Below are 24465 nucleotides of genomic sequence, written 5' to 3' on the forward strand. Positions count from 1 at the left end.
ATTTAATTTAGACAGGAGGAGCGAGCACCACCCTGCCTGCACGGAGTGCACAGCCTGTGGTCACTCCCAGACCCCATCTGGGCGGGCAGGGGGCTCTCCGAGGCCTTTCGGTATGAGGGAGCATTGGCCAGCCTGGCCTGAGCCCCGCCCACATGCCCACCCTCAGGGAGGACACATGCTGACTGCTGTTTTCACATCCTTTGCATTACATGCTGTCATGACAGTTGTCACTTATGAAGTCAGTGCTGAAAGCTGGAGCAAATGCTTTTGAAAGAACATAGTCTGTGGTGCTGTGGTCTTGCAATGGACAGTAAATACGGTTCTTGCCAAAACTCCTTCTTTTGTCTTTGATTAAATACTTGAAAATTTTTCTGTTTCCTAACTTGATCATTGATTGTTTTTAACTCTTGGAGTTTCAAGCATTTTTCAGCTGAGATTGTTCCTTTTGCATGCCTCCTGAGTCACTGATTCCTTGCTGGCTTTGGGTCTAGCACGACACGCCATTTGTCCCGTCGACGCTGTGGGGCTCGCCCGCGTGCACCCTTGATTTGGAAGATTCTCTCCTCCGTGGTAGGCTTGGATGGAAGATGAGTAGGCTTCTTACCTTAGAGAGCTTTTTATAGAAGCTTCCCGCTGCAGTAAGCCCTTTAATTCAGCAATGCTTTATGCTGTCTTAGAAAAAAGACTTAAACAGGTCAACAAATATTTATATCAGATTTCGGAGTTCGAAACTCATAAAAGATAAAATTGGTAGTTTCTGTTAAGTTCTAGTTACCAAGAGAGCACGTGATCTTCCCCCCAAAAATATAACAGTGTTTTGGAAACCTGGAGCACGAAAGCATTCATATAATTGGCACAGAAACCAGAAAGTTTGGTTTGAACCTCAAAGGGAGTTTTGCCAAGGCCTTACTGTCTGCACATGAAGTTTTGGTTCTTCAGTGCAGAACAAATGATCTGTTTTCATTTTTAGGCATGTCAGACCCGAACTGGCCTGAAGAGAGTCCTGTACCACTCACGAGAGCTGATGGCACTAACACTGTGTGTCCACGATATGCAAATGATAGGGTATATGCTAACTGGATGGTTTCACCCTCAGCGGCACAATTAACGGACGCGTTTGATAGTTAACATTTCCTTGTGAAAGGTAACGGACTCCCAAGGGGAAGAAACATGCCGAGAACGGAAAGTCCGCCGGCCCCTCCTTTGTACACTTGACGCTGGCTGGTGATTTTCCCTCCTGGCAGACGTAGCCACTGGACCAGAGTTGCGAGTCCAGCCTTTAGTTAGTCCTTCCTCTTCGGCCCTCGGCAGCACCCTGTGTTGGTCCGTGTTCACCGGTGACCACCACACACTCTGTGCTCACACGCGTGGGTCCCTCACTCACTACCTGAGCTGTTTGATTTTTCTGGTTGCCGCCAAACAGGGCAACAAGATTTAAACATGAAGCACACACACCAGAAGGGCAACAGGAGAAAAAAAAAAAAAACCTGACCCAAACGACATGTCCTTGCTCAGAACAAGAGCCCAGCAAGGCCTTAGAGTGGGGTCAAAGCCCTGCCAGGGCTAGAGGGGATGAGGGGACCTCAGGGCAGGCCTCCGCTCAGCATTTGAGATCCTGAGAACGGTTTTTTAGAATCATGGCACCTTTTCTTAGGAAGACATTTGACTTTTATCATGATTTAAATGATTCTTCAATTTAGCACAATAAAGAGATCGGATGCCATATTTGCCATGTAGAGGGGTGGTGTAAGGGCGGAGGGCTCACAAGACACTTTGGTCCCCATCACTGAGTGATCACTGCCCCCTGACAAGAACAGTGTGAAGAAAAGGGGCATTTGAGTGGAGTGGCCTCCGGTCCAAGGATTGCCGACAGCAGAGACGTGGCTGCTGTGAACCCCAGTGCAGCCAGCCTTCAGCGCACCACGCGTCCGGAGCCAGAGAGCAGTGGCTCATCTCACACATGAGGAGTGGGTGGGGTTGGTGCTCGGGTCACAAGGGACAGTTCGGCTAGTTATGTTAGAAGTAACGCTGACAATGACCAAGGACTGCTACGCCTCCGATTACAATTCTGATGTGGAAAAGACAATGTTTTGGCTCTCATAGAGCTTGTGTGAAAAGGTTACGTGTATCCACTCTTTCCTGTGTTTGTAACAACGTAGTGCTGCTAGAGCAGGACATTTTTGTTTATTAGATTCTGACCATGACTCATAAACTTCTTGTCATTCTTCACTGCTTGTTTGTGGTCACGGACACTCAGCACTCCTCCCATCTTGTGGGGGCGGCTTTCGGGAAGTCCTCGGCAGCTCTTCTGTCTGTAACTTCGCCGGAGAGGGTCGGTTACCAACACACCTTCTGATCTTCAGACTTAAAAGGACTGACAGTGTCTCATCCAAATACTGTATCTTATAGGCATTTCACAAAAGCAGTAAAATTAGGGCATTTTTGTAGCTTGGATGAGTATGTATCAGAGCCTCGTGGGGTGTGTGTGTGTGCGTGTGCACACAAACCCAGAGAGAGAGCTGGAAAAACACGTACTGGAGATGTAACGTGGCTTTAGTTGCGGCCATTTTTCAGACACACTGTGGTAGGTTCTTTTACAAATATCTAGTTGTGGTCAACTTTTGGTTTTCAGATGTGCTTAGTGATACTCATATTAAATGCAGAAAAAAAAGAATGAACTCTCTCAAATTGTTAAAAACACCTACTCGATCAGTGTGAGTTGCCACCGTAGGTTTGTGCTTGGCAGGGTGAGAACTCCAGGTCTAACTGACCGGGTGATGGGGAATTAACCCTTGACCAGTTATCAAACTGTCTATTCCTGAGTTTTAAAAGCACTCAGACTTACTAGTCCTATCAGACAATTTTCTTATGCATATACACCGAAGTTACTAAGTATTAAGTATTACTGAGTATTAAGTAGCAACCTATCAGCTATTAAAATTTGTAAAATCTATTTATGAAAGGTTATTAAACCATACCATGTTAATTTGCTTTTGTAATCAAGGTGACTAAGGAAATAATTTCAGTTATGTAAATAAAATCATGTATCATAAAATGTGTAAACTTCTTTTCTCTTTTTAACTTCCTCATTGGAAACATCAGGTTTCTGATTTTGAAGTTTCAGTGTAAGGATTGAAATATCACAAGGAAATCTGTTGTGGTCACCACTGGGGAAGTAACAATGCTCAAAGCACCAGGAAGCGCTTGGTGATACCTTTGACTTGTCTTGCACAATATGTATGTGAATGGGTACATATATGGTAACTGTTAAAACTCCTCTAATTCCATCATTCACGGAATTTCTTCTTTTACGTTTCCTTCCCTGAAATAGAGCAGCAGCCGTGTGGAGTTCAGGTATTTGTGGTTCTCTAGCAAATGTGGTTTATTTCTTGAAGCCAGAGTTGGACAGGTGTATGACAGAGGATGTAGAATGCATAGTCATAATTGAACGTTCGTTACAGTCAGAGGAAACATCTTGCCTTGAACCACCATGAAGCTTAAAAGACTAAGTGCTTCTGTGTATGTCCTGTTGGGTTAGGCAGGCATTCTCTGAACTCCTCCTCAAATGCCTGGCAGGGAGCAGGTGGACCAGTTAATAAACCTAAGTTGTTACCAGCATAAGTCTGATTTGTGGTTGTGTTGTGCAGTAGGTGCCGAGGGCCCGTGTCATTTCCCATGTGCACATGTACACACATGCACACACACACGTGAGCTGCTTCTGGCCCTCGGAGCTCCAGCTCCTGGCCCTCGGCACCCATATCTGCTCTTGGTGTCCTCCTTCAATCTGGATCACAGAAAATGGAAGTAAATGTAATTTCTAGAGTGAGCTATTTGTTACAGCCTTTCCTTTTCCTCTGAATGCTTAGAAATCCATGCTGGGAAAAGCTAATACTAAAATACTAAGAGCCTGTTTTCAAGAGCATTGAACTTCTATCAGGAGTGTTTGTGTGTGTGTTTGGTTTATTTGTCTTAAAAAGTACGTTTCTACACCAACTTCCACAAAGGATGCTTTCCCACCATGAAGCCAGCTTATTTTAAGGGTGGAAATTTAGTTGAAGATAATGTCTGAGAATGGGGCTTGGACAAATACTTTATATATAAAAGAAAATTCAAAGGAAAAGCATAAAGCTTCCCGAATATAAATAAAGTATTTTTCCCCCAGTGAATGGTTTCCTCTCCTCCTTTGAGCAAATTCACATGTAGGATATTTAGCAGGTGGCATTTAGGATGGTTCTAGAAGGTGCCTGAGAAATCCTTATCTCTGTGGCCCCTGAAAGACATAGCATTGGTCTGAAGGCCATGTGCAGCAGTGGGGTGGGGGGAGGGGCCTTCCTCATCCCTTCAGCATGAAGATATGCACAGAGCTTATCCGTTGCTCTTGCCCTCATAGGAACAGAAGACACCCCTCTTCCTGAGGCCGCCTGCTCTGTTCTTGTCTCTTCTCCATAGGCAGCAGCCTGCTGGCCTCCTTAGAACTGTAGGGATTCACAGGAAGGATACTTAGCTGACTCACGAAAAATTAGAACCTCTATGTAGAACATTTTTCAATTTGGGGCACCTCTCCATGTCTGCAGCCAAGGCCAAATGGGTGGCAGTGTTACAGCAGGGAGAATACGCTTCATGCCCAGGGTTAGGATTAGGAGGCAACACACTATCAGAAGAAATCACCGTTAATCTTTGCAACTCAGGTTTTGATGGCTGTGTCAAGTGATGAGATATTTTTGCAGATGTTTCTGGGATGTGCTAAATCACAGGACCTGGCCAACCAACATCTCTCAACGGGAGCCCGGGCCCAGAGCCATAACAGGGAGGCCATCTACAGGAACGTGGTGACTACAGGAACATCGGTGTCACAAGGAACTGGGCCAGGCAGCATGGAAGGAGTCACAACCCGAGACCACCCCAACCACTGTGACTTCAGGAGTTCTGCAGTCCACCCTGCATCCTTTCAGAGGACACTGAGCAATCAAGTTCAAAGTTAGCGTGAGCAGGCAAGGTAAGTACATTACAAAACTAAAAAAAACAAAAACAAAAAACAAAAACAAAATTAATTTTTTGAGAAGGAAATCATTTTGATATTTCATACACAGACAATATTTACCATGAAAAGGGTCAAGTTCATGAATAAAAATGTGATGGTCATTTTAAGTGTCCCTGTTTCTATTTATCTTGGTCAGTTTTGTAAACAGTGCCAGAGTAAGCCTTACTGCTCTTGTTTCTCTTTTTGGCTGCTCTTGTTTCTCACCTTGGTGCCAGTCCTTTTCTGCACGTCATTTCCCCTGTTGAGGAAAGTCATTCCTGTGGGTCAGAAAGGGTCTAGCACCTGAGAAGAAAGAATGCGAGGCTGCCTCTTGCTACCTGAGGCAAGGGACTTTACCCAGAGGACTTCAGGGAGCCTGCGTCACAGCCCCTGTCTTCAGACGCTTCTCTCACCAAGGGCCTATGACGTGCTGCATGTTTGGTGACTCTTGAGAGTTTTAAAGAGCTTGAAATTTTTCCTGGAGGTTCTGTGGCCACAGGGCCTGGCAGGCCAGATGCATGCCAAGGGTTTGGGGGACTTCCTAAGTGTGTGAAAAGAAGAGATTATCAGAAGTGAATTTTAAGGAAAGGAGTGACACAGAGGATGCAAGGGTTCTGGTCTCTCATAAGATAGTCATTGAAAGAAGTCAAAGAAGTATTGTGGTAGAAAATCGTATTTTTCAAGAGAAGTCCGATTACCTATAATCTTGAGTTTTGTAGAAATAAGTAAAGACCATCCAAATGAGAACGAGCAGAGGTTATTTATTCTGAACTTGCTATAGTAAGGGAGTCAACCACCATCAATTTCTTTTGACAGAATCTCAAAGGCAGGCAGAGGAAGGAAAAGCTTTACAGTAAAAAAAGGAGGTGAGGGAGGGAGGCTTCAGGCATGTGGTGACTGGAGGTTGTTGGCATGGGGAAGCGGGAGGTAGGCTACCTAGAAGCCGGGCATCTTATGAGATTCGCTTGGGGAACATATTTGGCTTTCTCTGGTAGGTCCTGATTTGGAAATCGCAAAAGTGGGGAAACTGGCAGTCATTGGCCAAGCCCTGACTGTTCTGGGCTGGTTCCTGCAGAGATGTGGGTCAGAGTTTCTCAGTTTCCATGCGGCCTGATCATTGTCTGTTTGCATGTTCAGTCTCTCAGTCCTCCTGTCGGATCATTTTCTTGCTTGTGAGAAGCTGGCGAATTTAGAGAAGTCTAGAAATCCAGATCTTCGCCACTTTGAGATCGATTGTCCTGTCATCTCCATGGCCAACTGTATCATGAGGTCTTCTCGACCTTTCTGTTGTGTCAACATGGGAATCATCCGATGAGGAAGTAGCTGTGCACAAGCATTTCAGACCCTGGATAGAATGCAGTGAACCAGGACCATGACCACGATGACAAAAATAAGAACAAGAACAATTAATAACCCCTATCAGATGCTGTGAACCCAGAACCCTAACCCAGGCCAGGAATAAATCCCACATAGGTCATGAGGGTCAACCTTACAGAGCACGTAGCTTTTGCTGTGAAGGCACTCACTGTATAGCCTGCCTCACCTTCCCTGCGTCACTGATCCAAGTACGGTATGAGGAATGGCACACGCCATGACTCACCCACGTGAGGTTTAGAACGATGCCGCTGTCTCTACAGCTTCCCCAGGGTTGATTGAAGGTAGTAATCAATTTGTGCTCTACAAGTAGATTCAGGGAGAAAATTCACTGTTTGGCGTGATGATCTGCAGAGTGCTTGCTTTAGCTTCAGCATTGTCTCCTTCTGCGTGGTTCTCGAACTTCCCAGTAGCCACCTTTGTAGTAAGTAGAGCGCATCTAAAAGTTGCTTAACTTGCTGTCCAGTCACGTAGTACTCCAAAGGCCTACTTCCTACCTATGTATATGTTTACTGTCTAGTCTTTGGCTAGTTAACAAGCTCTAGTAATTGCAATACATTCTGCCATTTGGGCTGATTTTACCTCAGGAGAGGACTATATTCTAAAGGAGACCTTCAATTAATGATAGTATATGCTGCTTGATAACTTCTAGCTTTGAAAATGATCCATCAGCAAACAGGATTAGGTCAGGGTTCTCGATATGAGACTATAATACATGTGAGTAAGGTACAGAGAGTTCCCAAATTATCTGAGGTAAAATCATCACTAAGTTCCCCTACTTCTGTCAGAGGAAGGAGACTGCCGGGTTTCAGGATGCTGCAGCGGTAAGTAGTACCTGGGAGGGAGAGAGTAATAGAATTTCCTAAGAGGTTAATCAGCTGGCTGAGAAGTTATGTGTTTCCAGTCAATAGTATTGTCTGTACTTCAGGAAAAATCATGAGGTCAAGCCAGGAGCCTGGAACTAGATCAGCAGAAGAATCAACACATTTTGCAGCAGAGCACTTGCCCTAACTCTAGGGGGATAAGTCTTTGCGGCATGTCAAGGGAAGGTGACAGTAAGTGATGGGTTTTGGATAATTCCCGCGAAACTCCAAGGCCTTGTCCAGATTGCTCTTGCACAAATAGGCAAAAAGGCTTTCTCTTGTTTCAGATGTCTAGGGAGGGAAGCCATGGAGGAGCCACCTGCAGGTTCCAGAAAGCCTATTCCTATTAGGGCTCTCTGAGGAGAGAATCTCTTACTAAGAACTTAGTTCATAAAAAGGTATCAAAATCACAGAAACATTTAGCACCCATTGTCTGCAAAATCTAGGTGAGCCTTTATATACCCTCAAATGTCATTTTGTGAGGGATCTATCACAGATTTGAGTAGTTTTTAGTCTATCGGAAGAAAATGTTTTCCCCCTTCTAGATGGATCATGCCCTAAATAATAGACTGCATTCTGGCAAATGGTAACTTATCTTTTAAAATTTTATGACCCTCTTCTTCTAAGGCTAAGTAAATGGAATCCTTTTTCTCTGAGCAGAGTAGGAGATCATCTACGTCGGGTGTCATAACAATCACAAGGGCAAGTAGATCATTTAAATCCCAATTAACAACCTGGGGAAAAGAGCAGGGCACTTCAGTGAACCTTTGGGGCATGACTGTCCTGAAGGACAGTTGTCCTGCCCAGATGAAGGCAAGAAAGGTGCTGTCATCATTCAAACACATATTCAAAAGACAAATATTCTGTGATTCCATTCACGTGATGTACACAGAGAAGTCAAATTCATAGAGACAGAAAGTAGAATAGTGGTTGCCAGGGGCTGGGAGAAGGAAAAGTGGGAAGTTAGTGTTGATAGGGAAAGAGTTTCAGTGTGGGATGATGGGAAAGTTCTGGAGCTGGATGGTGGAGATAGCTATATAGCAGTGTGAATGTACTTCATACCACTGAACTGTATACTTAAAAATGGTTACAAATACAGGTTTTATGTTACAGAGATTTGCTATTAATAGGTACAAAAAGTTATTACCTGTCCTGTTCTAGACTGTAAAAAGCTGAGCAGAGATTCACTACAGCCAGTGGCTGTAGCAAGTGGCTCACAGGATGGTATCTGGGTTAGAAAGTGAGGAATAACAATTTTGTTAATGGCCCTGAGGCCATTCTTTACTGTCAGAATGGGCATATTATAAGGGCAGGGTATGAGAAGACCTTTGTATATAGGGCTTTCAACTATAGGTTTGATCCCTTCCTATGCTTCTGACTTCAAGGGATACTGGGGAAATTTGGTTAATGGTTTGGTAGGTTCTCTCTAAACATTATGAGGTTCGCTCCAATCATTTTTTTCCACTACAGTAGAATTTTTAGCCCATAAATTGTCAGGTACGGTGCCAAGAAAATTATCTGGGATATGTATCAAATGTGATGCAGAAGACAAAAGGTATATCCAGAACAGAATCAACTTGCTTCTGTATGAAGGGATCCTATGGAATCTCACACAGTCCTAAGTACTCTGGTGTGCATTTAATATTGCAGAATAAGTTTCTCCCTATTACACTTGCAGGGACGATGTCACAGAGCAGGAAGGAATGTTTGGCAATCAAGGGCCCAATGCTTACAGTTATGGTCTAGGAAACAGAGAAAATCTGTGGGTTATTTGAAATGCTTACCATCTGCCATATGTTTACTCCCAGGAAAAGACTGAGCAAAAGTGGTTTAATGCAGAAAGAGTAGCACTCTTCTTATAAGAAGAGGGAAATTTGGACACAAGGAAGACACAGGGGAGAATACCATGTGAAGATGGATGCTGGTCGAGAAAGAACCCCAAACTCAGGTCTGTGAACCAGCTTGAGCGACAGGGGTCTAGGGCCTATGCCAGTGTTCTGCCCTATGATTCTCCGTATGTTAAACAACACTTTAAGAAAGCACACAAAACAGTAACATTAAAGACAGTAAAAGGGGATGAAGGGAATGGACTGACTCCATCAGAGATGCCAAACAAACAGGAATCTATAACAAAACCAGATTCTGAAACTGAGAATAAATAGCCAAGGAACTCAATGCAAAGCAAGCAGACGTCAGACCCAATGCCAATTTACTATATGCTTATAGACTTGTAAGCCAAGAACAGCAAGGCACATGGGGCCTCTGTGAACACCACACCTGACTGAAGGCTGTGGTCTGAGGTAATAAGCCACGTGAAGACCATATCTTGGTGGCCCCACTGGGAAAACTATGGAAACAAAGATGACCCAAATGAGAATAGGCAAAGGCTATTCAGAGCTTGCTATAGAAAGGAAGTCAGCCCCCATCCCTTCATTTGGCAGGAGCTCAAAAGCAGGCTAGGGGAGTGGGAAAGGTTTCTAGTTAAAAAAAAAAAAAAAGAAGCCTCAGAGTAGAGATTGTTGGGGAAAAAACTATATTCCTCTGATATTAATATACCACAATAGTACTTTAGTATTTTTCTCAATGGAACTACTTATTTTATGTATATCACCCATTATCTGCCACAGAACTTGAATTATGCATTATTGTCTCTCCAAATTTAAATTACATACATTTAGTATTTGAGTTAGTGATTCAAAAAATAATAAAATGCTAACAATTGAAATCCATTGATGGCAGAACCTCAATTATTTTAAAAACAACAATGCTAATGAGGGATTCAAATAGCAGTTTACAAGAGGTGACCACTAACCCTAAACCCCGCTGCTTCAACTCCATGTCAGTTCCGTCTTGGGAGAGCCTCTGCAGTTTCCTCTCTGAGTTTCTGTTTTCTCCACTGTAAACTGAGGACCATAACCTACTCCACAGGGATGTCAAGAGGATTAGAGGGAGCACTGGGAGAAGCACCAGCTGCTGAGTGCACGCTTGGCTTGTGCCAGACATGGCTAGACAGCATGATCAGTAAGGAAAGTGTAGGATAAAAGAAAAATTTAAAAAATGCTATAAATAAAAAAGAAAACCCAACGCTTACAAGGCTAGTTGAGGTAGACAGAGAATAGAATGTTTAACGTGGAGGGGAGTGGTTCTACCGCAGCACAGTGGGAGGTGAGGCTGTTTTGCATCTTGTGAGTGGAAATAGATTTATCTTGCTGTTACTTTGGCCCCCACTAGAGGAAAGTTAGAGCTGTAGAATTTACCAGTATTCATTCATTCACGGATCTGCAAGTATGCAGTGAGCACCTACAATAGGTCAGGCCCTGTGCCTGGCTTATGGGTACCTAAGAGAAAAGGAGAGGCCCTGTCCCTGCCCTAGGGGAGCAGATAGTCTCATCCAACTTAAAGTGTCTAGGGACAACAGAAAGAGAGAACAGCCTAAGCATTTGCCATTATTGGTATAAGACTTGAGGACAAGGTCCAGATAGCTCTTTTTCTGTAGACTTCCTAAGGGCCATCAGCAGGAATGTCAGGTACAGGCTGATTACAACGTCTTAACTAACAATACGTAGTGGACTTAGACTTGGATTGAGGGCTTCAAAGCTGCCAGCCTGGGAACATAATCCCCTGACGGTTCAGTGGCCTGCCATTTATATTTACTTGCAGTAATGCCTTAAGTATTTAAAGAACTTCTGTCTTATCCTCTTAAAGCCACCAATTCTGTGCTTTGTACCCACTCTCTAATTCTCCCATGAGAATTTACATTTACATTTACACTCCCAATTTGGGTCCGCAGGCTTACAGGACAAAACACCGATGGCAGGCTTAAACACTAAATAACTAATTTACACCAAGTAGACTCACACAAGGCTGATCGCCATACTAGAGCCTAACCAGGCATCCAGACAGAAAGCTTAATTATGTCAGGCAGTAAACTAAATCATTCATGCCATTTGCTCGAGGGGCATGAGATTCTGGATAAAGGAGATTCTGGATAAGGGAGAGATCCTTGTGTGTTCTTATTTTAACCAATTCAATTCACTTTTATTGAACACTTCCTAAATGTAAAGTAGTGGTAGATGAAAAAGACATGGTCTATATCTTCACAAGGTCACAGACCCGTGGAATCTATGACTAGATGGATTATTTACCCTTGCGCCAGGTTGAGGGAAGGAGTGTTAAAACTATAAACATTTACAGTTGCTCAGAAATTACATGAGAGAGGAATGACACCTTGATATTAGGAAGAGGCTGGACATCCATCAAGCCTGGCTTAGAAGTAGGCTATCCACTCTCTTACCGGTGGGGTTTCCCACAAGACATATCTGAGAACATCTGTGTTAAAGACATCCCAATAACCACCATCCAATGAAGACAGCTGTGATTAGGACCAAGTCCTCCCTTGTAAGAATGCCACTTCTACAGGATGCACCCCATAGTCACCCCAGTCTTCTGCTCTGACTAATGCAGTGAGCTCCAACTGCCTGCCACCTGCCAGGCAGAGTGCCAAATTCTTCAAACACAAAATTGCTTTCAACCCTCACAACAACTTTAGGAAGCATATGCTATTGTTACTGTCCCTACAACACAGCTGAGGAAAGAGGCTAAGGGAGGCTGAATGTGGTAACCTGCCAAGATAGCTGCTAAGGAAAGCAGAGCCTGATGGGAGGCAGACCCCAAAGCCACTCTTACCACCTTCGTGTCCTGCCCAGACACAAGCAGGGGCTGGGGCTGCCCGACATCCCCCCCCCCCCCCGCCATGCCATCACTCCCCAGGGCGGGACAAAGTGCCTCGGGGGATGCCCTGAAATAAGCAGTTGAGTGGAGGGGATGTTAGATTGGGCTTTCTTTTTCTCCACTCACTAAAATCATGCAATGTCAAATCTCAAGCCATCTTCCACAATGTCTACTTCAAATCCCTCATTTCACATGTAAGGAACCCCAGGTCCAAAGTAATGGAATGGCTAAAGGGACTTCCTCGCTGGAGGCTTCACGCTCAGCCCAGCACACTCGAGGATGCTGAGACACCTCTGGCGACCTCTCAGTCCTTCGCCCAGTGCCCACGAAGGCACTCTTCGCTCCTTCGGGCTCCCAGGACAGGGGTCCCGGGCGGAACTGAGCTGCCATCCTCGGCTGAGTCCCTCCCTCTCGCAAAGTCAGCGGTCGGCTGGAGCTGGTACTCCTGTCCCTGCAGACCCTTGTTCCTGCGGGAACGGTTTTCTGCCTGGGACACTCTCCAGGTCTCCACAAATCATTTTTGGACACACACACACACACACACACACACACACACACGCATTTTCAACAGATAATCGATTAATCAATACTGTATGCCAGTTACTGAGCTACCTAAGCCTGGCACCGGGAGCGGGCGGGGAAAGTGGGCGGAGCTAGGGCGGGGCTGTCGGGGTTGGGTGTGGGCGGGGCGGGGCGGGCGCGCGCCGCCGCGGCAGCCTCATTTCCTCACGCGCGCCGGAAGTGGCGGTTGTCGGCGCGTCGGCGTGTGGTGGTCTTCGAGGCTGTGGTAACCCCTGTGCGCGGGCGCCGCCGGGATATGCCAGCGGCCGGGGAGGAGGCGGCGGAGCCGCGGCGGTGGCCTTGCGCGGACTCGTGAGCGCGGTGAGTACTCGGCCCCACCCGGCCTCGCCTGCCCGCGGCTCTCGCGGCTCGGGCTCGGGCCCGGGCAGTGCGGGCGCCGGGGCGCGGGCGGAGAGCTGTGGGTCCCTGTCCCGGTCGGGTCATTTCACAGACTGGCCCGCCGGGGGGCCCTGTCCCGATGGGGTCGCCGCCTGGACAAGACCTCGGGAGGCCGCTGCGGTGTTAGGAAAAGTCACAATTTTTCGGAACGGTTTGAGTTCTCTTTTGAGAATGATGCTGAGGACCGTTGGTTTGGGTGTGTTTTATTTTTATCACTTTTTTTGGGGGGGGGGGCTCTAACTCACCACCCTCTCTGCTTCTCTCAGTGCGTAAACTTTGTAGTCAGCTGTTACCTCTTCACGGCGTTGACAGCAGCCCCCCGTTGTATCTGCCAGACGCCTGGCGCCTTTAAAGATGCACATTTGCGTAGGAATTAGCGGGGCCGAGGAGACTACGGACAGGGAGCCTCTTGCATTTTCAGTCTTCATCTGGAAAATTGCGCTGTTCGTGAACAGCTTGCGGAGGAATAATTTGGAAACGCAATAGTGATGCTTTTATTTGTGATGACATTATTGGCAGAATGAAAATTTAATTATAAATCTTAAGCTTTTATCCTTCATCCTGTTCTTGAGATTTATATGCAGTGTCCGGATATTTAACCTCTTTGAAGGTTCTCAGGAACTGGGTCTTCATTTTTGGTGGAATTAATGTTATCTTTAAATGTTGTATTAAAACAGTACTTCCATACTTGGAGGTGGAGAACCAAGTATTTTATGACTCAGAATGTTAACCTTTATTTTGTATTATTATTCTGATACCATTTGTTTAAAATTGCCTTATGACTAAAAGAATGTAAAAAGGATGTTCGGTTTCCAATATTTAGAGCTAAATATGGTTAACTATTCCAGCATTTATTGAACATTGACAGTTTGGAAATTACATTTTTTTCTTTTTTATTGAGGTATAAAATACATATGAAGTCGTCAGGTACATAAATCTTAGTTGTACAGCTGAGTGGATTTTTATATATTTACTAACTTGTGTAACCACAAGCTAGACCAAATTATACTTATGGAACATTTCCATCATCCCAGGAGTTTCCCTCTACTTCTTCCAAGTTTTACTCCTGCCACCCAGTCAGTGTTGATTTCTGTCATCATCTCTTAGTTTTGTCTGTTTTGGACTTGATGTTAATGGAATCATGCAGAATGCTTAGCACATTGCTTGTGAGAGTCACCCGTGATGTTTCATGTATCAGTAGTTCATTCTCTTTTTTATTGCTGTTTAATATTCCATTGGTATGACTATTCTTCTGTTGATGGATATTTGTGTTTTCAATTTCTGTTATTACATATTTTGAAGAATGCTATGCACATTCTTATAAATGTTCATGGTGAACACCTGTGTGCATTTCTGTCAGCTATGAAGTAACGATAAGGTAGGCAGAAAATTGTTTTAACCAACATGGAGTCTTTCTTTTTCAGTAGAATTTATTATTTTAACTTCTATAACATTAAAGATTGGTAAAAAGCATAACTGTTTTGAGTTCAAGACTTAAGTGATTCATTACTGTATTACTATTTATTTCTTGGGTTGCACACCTATGACAATCTTCTACCAGACTGTCATTACTTGTTTAACTGTTAGATAAGTCTGTTAGAGCTGGTGACAGTCTGTCCCTGAAGCTTATTGCATAACACTTAGGTAAAAACTGTGTTACTCAAGTTGGTGGTTGTTAGGGGAAACGAAACACCAAAAGAATAGGACTAAAAAATGGTTTGAAGAATCATGGGATTGCAAGTCAAAGACCTTATCTTGTTGTTGTCATACTACACAAGTACTAGGTGTAAATGTAAACTTGAATTATAGGGTTAGTTACAAATGTGAATTTACTGCAGGAGTACAGTGATTTCCATGTATACTGAGATGCTGATATATTTTTAATGGGGTCAGACAACAGAAATAAGTAGCATGTGAGAGATAGATACATAGAACTAGACCTGTAGCAATGGAGTTGATGTAAGGAATAGAAGAAAAATTAATATTAGGATGCTCAGATTTGGGAGGGCATCATACCTGTTGAACATACATCTTGAATATTGAAAAGTAGAAAGTAGGAAAAAATAGCTATGACATAGAAAATAGATCCAGAAGAGTCAGTGAACATCTAATAGCAGTTCCAGGAAGGAGTAGAAATTAGAAGAGGAGAAACAATCAGAGAGATCATGAGGGTAGGAGTATCCAGGCCGAATCTTGGGCATCCAGAGCCAAACAGAAAGATGTATCAGGAAACAAAGTACTGGCAAATGTATATCAGCCCTTCCCTCTCTGGTCTCCATTCATCTGTGTAGTGGGGATGATCAGTAAGTATACTTGATTTTCAGCAAGCTTATAGAAAGATGTGGCACGGATTAAGGGTTTCTGGCTAGGCTAACAGCTTCTATTCCCCATTCTCCTCCCCTCGCAACTCACCGTAAATGCCAGATTTCCCATTCTTACCTTATGGTAGAATGTCAAAAGAAGAAAGGAAGGAAACAAGGAAATTTCTCTGGGTAGAAGTATCTGACTAGACAGTCGATTCATACCAACAGTCTTAAAAGAGTATTGATAGACACATGTAGATACATTCCAATGAAATTTGTGAACTTTATGGATAAATTAATATACAATCCCATAAGCTTCCAAAGAGAAACATATGGTTACCTATAAAGGAGTGAAAATCAGATGTGCACTTAGACTTCTAATCTGGAACATGGACTGTTACGGTGGAACAATATTTTAAAAAGTGCTTATGAGACATATTTTGAACTAAGAAACTTGTCTGTAACCAACCTGTCATTCAAAGTGAGGGCATAATAGGGACCCCTAGGTGGCACAGTCAGTTAAGCATCTGACTCTTGGTTTCAGCTCAGTTTATGATCTTGGGGTTGTGAGATCAAGCCCCGTGTTGGGCTCTAAGCTCAGTGAGGAGTCTGCTGGAGTTTCTCTCTCCCTGTCCCCCTCCCTGCTCTCGTTCACTCTCTCATTCTCTCTAAAATAAATAAATTTTAAAAAAAGGTAGGGGCAAAATAAAGTCATTTGCACCCACACCCACAAGGAATACTGGAGGATGTACTGTATCAAGTGAAAAATTAATCCAAGAAAAATAGATGTGGAATTCAAGAAACAGTAACCAAAGAAAATAGTATAACTTATTTCTTAACTCCAAGGCATTAATAACCATAGCTAAGACATGTAATGCAATGCTAAGGAAGGATCCACAGACTAGAGTAGTTATAGTTTAAGGTCTATAATCTGGAACAAATACTTAACATGATTTTAAAAGTTGGTTGGCAAGGTGGGAAATAGGTAAAGACATGTTGGAAGGCTTATCCTGAGCAAGCAAAAAGCTATAGATACTGACCAGTTACATGCTGGAATGAATACTTAAGGAATTTTGACTTAGCAGTTCCATTTTCAGAGATTTATCCTATAGGTGAAATAACATGTTTCCACATGTTATGCTGGGATGTTTAATAGTGGCAGTAGGTTTGGCAGGATACACAAAAACTGATGAAGAGAACTGGGCCTATGGGAGAGAAGAGAGAGGTTTCACTGTATACCCTTATATCATGTTTAATTTATTTCATAGAATTTTAGAAATGTAAAAAAAATTTAAGACTGTACGAAAATGTAAAGATTCAGAGCACAAGTTGCCAGGTGTGGCCGGTCACCTATTTTAGTATGACCTGTGACCTAAGAGTGGTTTTTATATTTTTAAGTGCTTCAAAACAAAAGAAGAATAATACTTGGTGACATTAGTTATAGGTAGTTCAGATTTCAGTATCCATTGGAATACAGCTATGCTCATTCATTTATACATTTTCTGTGGCTGCTTTTGTGCTCCAAGGCAGGGTTGACTGGTTGTGATATTTACTACATGGCCCTTTACCTGAAATGTTTGTTAACCCCTAGTTTAGAGCCAGAAATAGACCTCCATATGTACAGGAATTTTGCTTATGATTGAAGTGGGATTTCATATTAGTGACAAGAGCATGGATTATTAAATAAATTAAAGAATTGCCTATTTGAGAAAATAAGTTTTATTTTAGGATTATTTCCAGTAGGGAAGCTAAAATGGAGAAGTCATGCAGGAAGAGACCATTTGACTCCATTGACAACAACAACAAAACAAAACTTTACGTAAGGGAAATAACACCTAACACTTATTGAGCACTTAATGCTTCTCATATTTTACTTGACTAATTTTACAATAACACTGAAAGGTTGGTTCATAATTATTCCTGCTTAACAGAAGAGAAAACTGAAGTTTATAGAGATTAAAAAACTTATTTATAACGAAGAATTAGCAGTAGAGCAGATATATGAATTTAGCCTGTCTGGCTCCCAAGCCTATTATATGGACAAGACAAACTAAGAGAAATGTTCATAATCTGTTAATACCATTTTATAGGTATTATCCATGTCAACACATCTGGGTCTACCTCGTTCTTTTTAAATATTGTATAAATGTCTACAGTTTACTTAATCTTTCTACTTCTATTGCCATTACATATAGCAGTAATAAACATCTTATGCATGTGACTATATACTAGTATTAGTATTTCCATAGTATAGAGTCTTAAAATCTTAAAAATTGAATTGTGAATTGCTGGATTAAAAAGCATGTGCATTAAATTTGTCCTCCAAAAAATAAGGGGTGTGTGTGTATGTGTCTATTTTTAGTTTATCTTTAATCAAAGGAATTGAAACATCTTGGAAGGAATCTTGGCCATCCACACAAATTACCTCATTTTATAGATGAAGGCCCGATAGGTTAAGTATTATGCCCAAGATTACACAGCTGTTACACGATTTTTTTCGTTGTTTTTCCTGTGCCACAGGCTGCTTTTGACATGTTTTTCTGTTTTACCTGTAATGATAGCGTGAATATTACTGTCATTTGTTTTGCTGAAATCTGGGTGCCTTGAATGTAGTTAAACCCAGAAACACTTCTCAAAATGATCTATCTGGTATTACCTGTTGTTAGCACCCAACACAGTGTCTATCATAGTTAATTTGGACAGCTATAACAAAGTACCATATACTGGCTTATCAATGATAGAAATTTATTTCTCTTAGTCTGAGCTCAGGGCACCGGTATATTTGAGTTCTGGTGAGGGCCCTCTTCGGGGTTATAGACTGTCAACTTATTGTATCTTCACATGGCAGAAAGAGGGCTGTGTTGCTCTCTGGGATCTCTTAAGAACACTAATCTCATTGAGGAGGGCTGCATCCTCATGACCTAGTTAACCTCCTAAAAGCCTTGTCCCCTAATATTACCACGCTGGGGGTTAGGATTTCAACATATGAATGGGGATTGGGGAGAGAAACATTCAGGCAATTGCAGTGCCTAACACACACTACGTACTCCCAATATTTTTTGAAATGTACTACCTTCTGGTGATCAGTACTTCTATTTCTAAATACTTACAAGCCATTTATTCAATGACATGTTAAAAAAAATCCATGTATCATTGTAACTAGAAATAAAAGGTTCTAATTCCTTCCCTTATAAATATGGATAATTCATAATGTTTTAGCTTTGTTTTTCTGATGGTGCTTATGTTTTCCAGATAATTTTGTGACTTTTTTGTGTAAAAAATGAACTAAAAATTATAAATTTAGTGTTTGAAAACTTTAGTAAGAAATTGTACAGAGATTTAGGTAGATTATACAGAATAGAACTTTTAAAGTAAATGGATTCAAATGGATTGTTTGTATTTTGCAAAAGGCAGTAGGTTACTCTTACTGCAGAAGTTATTTTGTCACACTGCCATGTAAGTATCATGGAAATGATGTATGAAATATGTATGAGTAGTACTATAAAATTATAGAATCAAAAGATTGAGTAGAAACTGCTCGAAGCTCATAGTGTTATGTAGGGAATAATGTCATAGAATGAATTGAGGTTTTTTGTTTTTAGAATGAACTGTGTTGGGCACTCTTCTGTTGTCTCAAAATCACAAGGCAAACAGAGAAGATACAATGAGACCTTCAGAATAATATGAGTTCTACTTTTTTTAGAGTGGGTGTTGCTTAATTTTTTTTTTTTTAAGTAATCTCTACACCCAATATAGGGCTCAAACTCACAACCCCAAGACCAAGAGTTTTATGCTCCACTGACTTAGCCAGCCAGGTGCCCTTCTTATTTTTGTTTTTTAAATCCAAACTTGGAGTCAACAAATCTTCATGCTTATCTTAATGAACAAAATGGAGTTTTCTTAAAAATGCTTCTTTGGTGCTACTACTAAAGCTAAATCTGATATGGTTTTATTTTTTAAATAGCTTCATTGAGGTATACGTGACATACAATAAGCTATACATATTTGTATGATTTGATAATTTGAACATATGTATATACCTGTGAAATCATCACCACAGTCAAAATGATAGACCATATCTATCACTCCCGAAAGTTTCCTTGTGCTCTTTTAGAATTGCTTCCTGTTACCACTTCCCCGACCCCCACCTGGTCCCAGGCAACCACTGACTCATCTGCTTTCTGTCACTACAAATTACCTTACATTTTCTAGAATTTTATATAAACGTAATCATACAATACATACTCTTCTGTTGTTGAACTTCTGTCACTGAGAATAATTACTGAGATTCACCCTTGATGCATGTATCAGTATGGCTATACCACAGTTTATTTATCCATTCACTTGTTGATAAACATTTGAGTTGTTTCTAGTTTTTGGCTGTTACATCTAAAGCTGCTATGAGCATTTAGCGTACAAGTCTTTGTACGGACATATGCTTTCATTTTTCTCAGATAAATATCCAGGTATGAATGATTTAATCATAACTTATGTTTAACTTGTTAGGAAACTAAAACCATTTTACATACCCACAAGCAGTATATGAAAGTTCTAGTTCTTCCACATTGTCATCCCAACACACCGCTTTTTAATTTTAACCATTCTAAAATTAGCCATTCTATGTAATGGTATCTCATTGTGGTTTAACAGTGTTGAACATTTTTTTCATGTGCGTATTTGAAGTGTTTGCTCAAACATTGTGCCAAGTTTTAAGTGAGTTATGTTTGTTATTAGTGGATTTTGAAAGTTTTAAGTATATATTCTGAATATAAGTCCTTTATCAGATATATGCTTTGCACCTATTTTCTCCAGGTCTGTAACTTGTCTATTCATTCTCTTAACAGTGTATTTCAAGGACCACAAGTTAACAAATTTTGATTAAATCCAGTTCATCAGTAATGCTATTACTGTTAGATCAAAGAAGACTTTGCCTAACTTAAGGTCACAAAGATTTTCTCCTTTGTTTACTTCTACTTTTATAGTTTTAGGTTTTTTATTTAGATCTCTGATTCATTTTGAATTATATCCTAGTGAATGTGAAGTAATATCTCACTGTAGTTTTGATTTGTGTTTCCCTGTTGGCTAACGATGTTGAGCCATCTTCGCATGTGCTTGTAGGCCATTCTTAATCTTTTTAGAGAAATATCTAATCAGATCTTTTGCCCATTGGGTTATTTATCCTTTTAATATTGAGTTGTAAGAGTTCTTTATATATTCTAGACACAGATCCCTATCAGATATATGATTTACAAATATTTTCCCCCATTCTGTAGTTGTCTTTTCACTTTATTGAGGATATCCTTTGCAGGACAGAAGTTTTTAATTTTAATGAAGTCCAGTTTATTTGTTTTGTCTTTGGTCCTTTAGTGTCATATCTAACAAATCATTGCCTAATTGAAAACCACAGAGATTTACACTTATGTTTTCTAAGAGCTTTATATTTCTAACTTTTACATTTAGATCTTTGACCCACTTTGAGTTAATTTTTTAATATAGGGTGAAGTAGGAGTCCAGTTTCATTCTTTTGTATGTGAATATCTGGTTGTCCTAGCACCATTCACTGAAAAGACTATTCATTAGCCATTGGATTACCTTTCCACCTGTGGAAATCAGTTGACTTAATGTGAAGGCTTATTTCTGGGCCCTAAATTCTATTGATATATATGTCTATTCCTATGCTAGTACCACACTGTCTGATTTATTTATTTATTGGGGGGGGGCTCACATGTGGGGGGGGCAGAGGGAGAGGGGACAGGGAGAGGGACTGAGCAGGGAGCCCAAGCTGGGGCTCTGTCCCAGGACTTTGGATTTCAACCTGAGCTGAAGTCAGATGCTTAACCAACTGAACTACCCAGGCATTCCCAAATTAATTGATTTTTAGATGGTAAACCAATCTTGCATTTCTCAGATAAATCTTACTTGGTCATGTTGTATACTTTTTATGTGTTGGTGGATTCAGTTACTAATATTTTGTTGAGGATTTTTGTGTCTATATCATTTAGGAATATTGGTCTGTAGTTTCAGTGTCTTTTTCTGGTTTTGGTATCAAAGTAATACTGGCCTCATAGAATGAGTTGGGAAGTGTGTTCTATTTTTTGAAAGAGTTTGTGAAGAATTGGTATTAATTCATATAAATGCTTGGTAGAATCCACTAGTGAAGACATCTGGGCCTGGATTTTTCTTTGTGGGTAGTTTTCGATTATTAATTTAGTCTCAGCATAGGTCTGTTCATATTTACTATTTCTTCTTGAGTCACTTTCAGTTGTTTTTGTCTATATTTTAAAGGGATTTAAATAATTTGAAAACTTATCATTATCCATATTGTTAACATTTCTGGTTTCTTCATTGCTTTGTGTAGATTCCTATTTCCATCTGGTATCATTTTAGTTCCACCTAAAGAATTTGTAGTGCAGGTCTGATGGTGGTGAATTCTTTTAGCTTCTTAATGTCTATGAATTATTTTCTTTTGAAGATTTATTTATTTGAGAGAGAACTCCTGCGTGCACATGTGGGTGGTGGGGGAAGGCAGTCAGAGGGAGAGGGAGAGAGAGAAAATCCCAAGCAGACTCCCCGCCGAGCCCAGAACCCAGCACGGGGCTCCATCCCATGACCCCGAGATCATGACCTGAGCCAAAATCAAGAGTCTGACAGTTAACTGACCGAGCCACCCAGTGGCCCAAGAATTATTTTGCCTTTGTTCTTGAGAGATACTTTTTCTGCATATAGAATTCTAGGTTGATATGTTTTTTCTTTCAGTTCTTTAAAGTTTTTTATGTCATCTGTGTCTCTGCTTGGTTTTTTGAACATGAATATCTTTTTAAATACACTTGTAACCATTTTAATCTTTTTTATTGAATTCTAGCATCTGTGTCAGTTCTAGATCAGTTTCAGTCATTGATTATTCTCATTATGGGTTGTATTTTTATTTTTCTTTGTATGCCCCATCATTTTTGTTTGGATGTTAGACATTGTGAATTTTATTTTGCTGGGTGCTAGGTATTTTTATATTCCTATAAATATTTTGAGGCTTGTTGTGCAGTTACTTGAAAACAATTTGATCCTTTCAGGTCTTGCTTTTAAGATTTGTTAGGCAAGACCAGAGCCATGTTTAGTCTAGAGTTAATTTTTTCCCATTACTGAGGCAAGACCTTTATGAGTACTCTACCCAATGTCCCATGAATTTGAGGTTTTCCAGTCTGTCTGGTAGGAACATGCACATTATTCCTGGCCGTGTATGAATGCTAAGTTCTGTGTCCTTTAATTTTTTTTTTTTTTTTTTTAGCTTCAGTTAGTTTCTTTATATGCCTGCACTGGTCTGTGCCCTGCTCAATACCTAAAGGGTGTGCTCTTCAGATCTCTGGAGTTCTCTCTCTCTGCACTCTCTCTTCTGGTACTGTATCCTTTCAACCTAGCAGCCTTGGTCTCCTCAGACTGTCAGCTCCATCTCATCAACTCAGCAAGTCAGCTAGGCTTTGCTTAGGAGGAGACTCCCTGTGTTATGGCCTGGAAACTAAGGCAGTAAGCTGGAAAATTGTTTGTTTTTTTTGTTTCTCCCAAGGATCACTGTCCTTTATTACCTAATGATCAGTATCTTGAAAACCATTGTTTTATATTGGGAGGGTGGATTCTGGATTTTATTGGTTGGTTTTTTTTATTGCTTCAGGTACAGGAGTAAATCTGGTCCCTGTTGTTCTATCTAGGCTATAAGAGGAAGTCTCTTTAGTCTGGCTTACAGAGTAAGAAAATTGATGGCTTCTAAGGTTTCTTTCAACTCTGAGATTGTTGATTTTGTATTGCATATCTTTAACAGCTCATTTTCCCATCTCCACAATTATCTCATTCTCTCCTCACAACACTTAACTATTTGCTCTTTGTGCATAGAAAGTTGCTTGGGATTAACTCTGGGTTATGAATGAACTTTGTTTATGATATAAACACATTACATAGAATGATGGCAATCAAGGTATAAGAGCTGAAAAATGGATGTTTTCTCCAACATACTTAATGTATTTAGAGCTGTTATGTAACAATCTAGTCCTCTAGGATTTGGCTGAAGAGTTCCCTTCAGGAACTAGGCAAATAAGACTTTAATTGATATCTTTTATTTTTAACAACCACAGAGGTATGCAAATAACATTTATACTCTAAAGTAATTACAGCAACTTTTCTTTCGTTTCAGTAGGTAATACTCAATTGTAAAAGATTCAACTGTAAGATAAGCATGTAAGGTATCTTAAAACCTGTATTTTGCTTAAGGGAATGGAAAATGAAGAACTTGGTTTTAATAATACCACTTAATAGTTATAAAACCTTACTTAAACCTTTCATTTTTGAGCTTATTGTTCCTATCCAAAATGAAGATAATATCCACACCATTTTAAAAGGATGACATAGGAAATGTATAAAAATACTTTATAAACCAGTATTCTTCAGGATTTTTGGACTGCAGCCCTCTTACCAATACATTTTATGTAGAGATCTCATACATATACATATATATAATTGCAATACAAAACTTACTATTATGTGGTATACACTGATATTTCCTGTTGTATTTCATTGAAAAGTAAACCTTTATTTAGTAGTGACCCATTAAATGGGTCATATCTCACAGTTTAAAATGTTTTGTCTATATAAAGAATAAAACTATGAAGTAACATATTAATAAAAGGTAGAGGTACTTAGATTACATACTGTTAGTTCTGTTGTCAAGTTTCATTTCAAAATAGTTTGAGTATAGTATAGTTAAATCATATCCAGTATTTTTGCCATTAGCATCTTTGCCATAAGCATTTTTGCTGCATAGGTAATTGGCCAGAAAGCAAAATCGTGAGAAAAAAAAAAGGACATTTATTAAAAAGGACATAATGAAACATGAAAAATGAAGAACAAAATATAAAGACTTGTAAAATACAAAATATTTATATTAAAATGTGTTTAGATCCATGGCAATATTACATAACTGATTTTATTTTGTGGATTGTACCTAAGCACTTGTCTTCAGTCTTTTGTTCATAGTGTTACACTTTTATTTTATTTTTTTGCTTATTGATCCATGCCCTTGGTCAGCATTGCAATTTCTTTTTTCACGAAGATTTTGTCCTTCATTTTTCCTTCATTTCAAATCTAGGATACATATTTGTAACTGAGCTTTCTGTTGTATTGTGAGAGCCTTTTCCACTGTTGTTTGTTCTTGGCATATTGTCAGGTGTCC

The 24465-nt window shown here is 40.7% G+C and overlaps 2 protein-coding genes across 2 annotated transcripts in view; both read left to right on the forward strand.

Annotated features, from left to right (window-relative positions):
- RET (ret proto-oncogene) overlaps positions 1 to 1497 on the forward strand; it is a 48728-nt gene extending 47231 nt beyond the window's left edge. Inside the window, exon 20 of the mRNA XM_045810020.2 lies at positions 971 to 1497. Coding sequence (XP_045665976.1) covers positions 971 to 1128 — 158 coding nt within the window. The 3' untranslated portion in view covers positions 1129 to 1497. The remainder of the gene's footprint in view (positions 1 to 970) is intronic.
- Positions 1498 to 12704: 11207 nt separating this feature from the next.
- Positions 12705 to 24465, forward strand: part of CSGALNACT2 (chondroitin sulfate N-acetylgalactosaminyltransferase 2) — a 46489-nt gene continuing 34728 nt past the window's right edge. Inside the window, exon 1 of the mRNA XM_045810022.2 lies at positions 12705 to 12870. The gene's annotated coding sequence lies outside the window, so the exon portion shown is untranslated. The remainder of the gene's footprint in view (positions 12871 to 24465) is intronic.

The sequence above is a fragment of the Ursus americanus genome, chromosome 6, assembly GCF_024610735.1.
Source record: "Ursus americanus isolate L20-20 chromosome 6, mUrsAme1.1.p, whole genome shotgun sequence".
NCBI lineage: Eukaryota > Metazoa > Chordata > Mammalia > Carnivora > Ursidae > Ursus > Ursus americanus.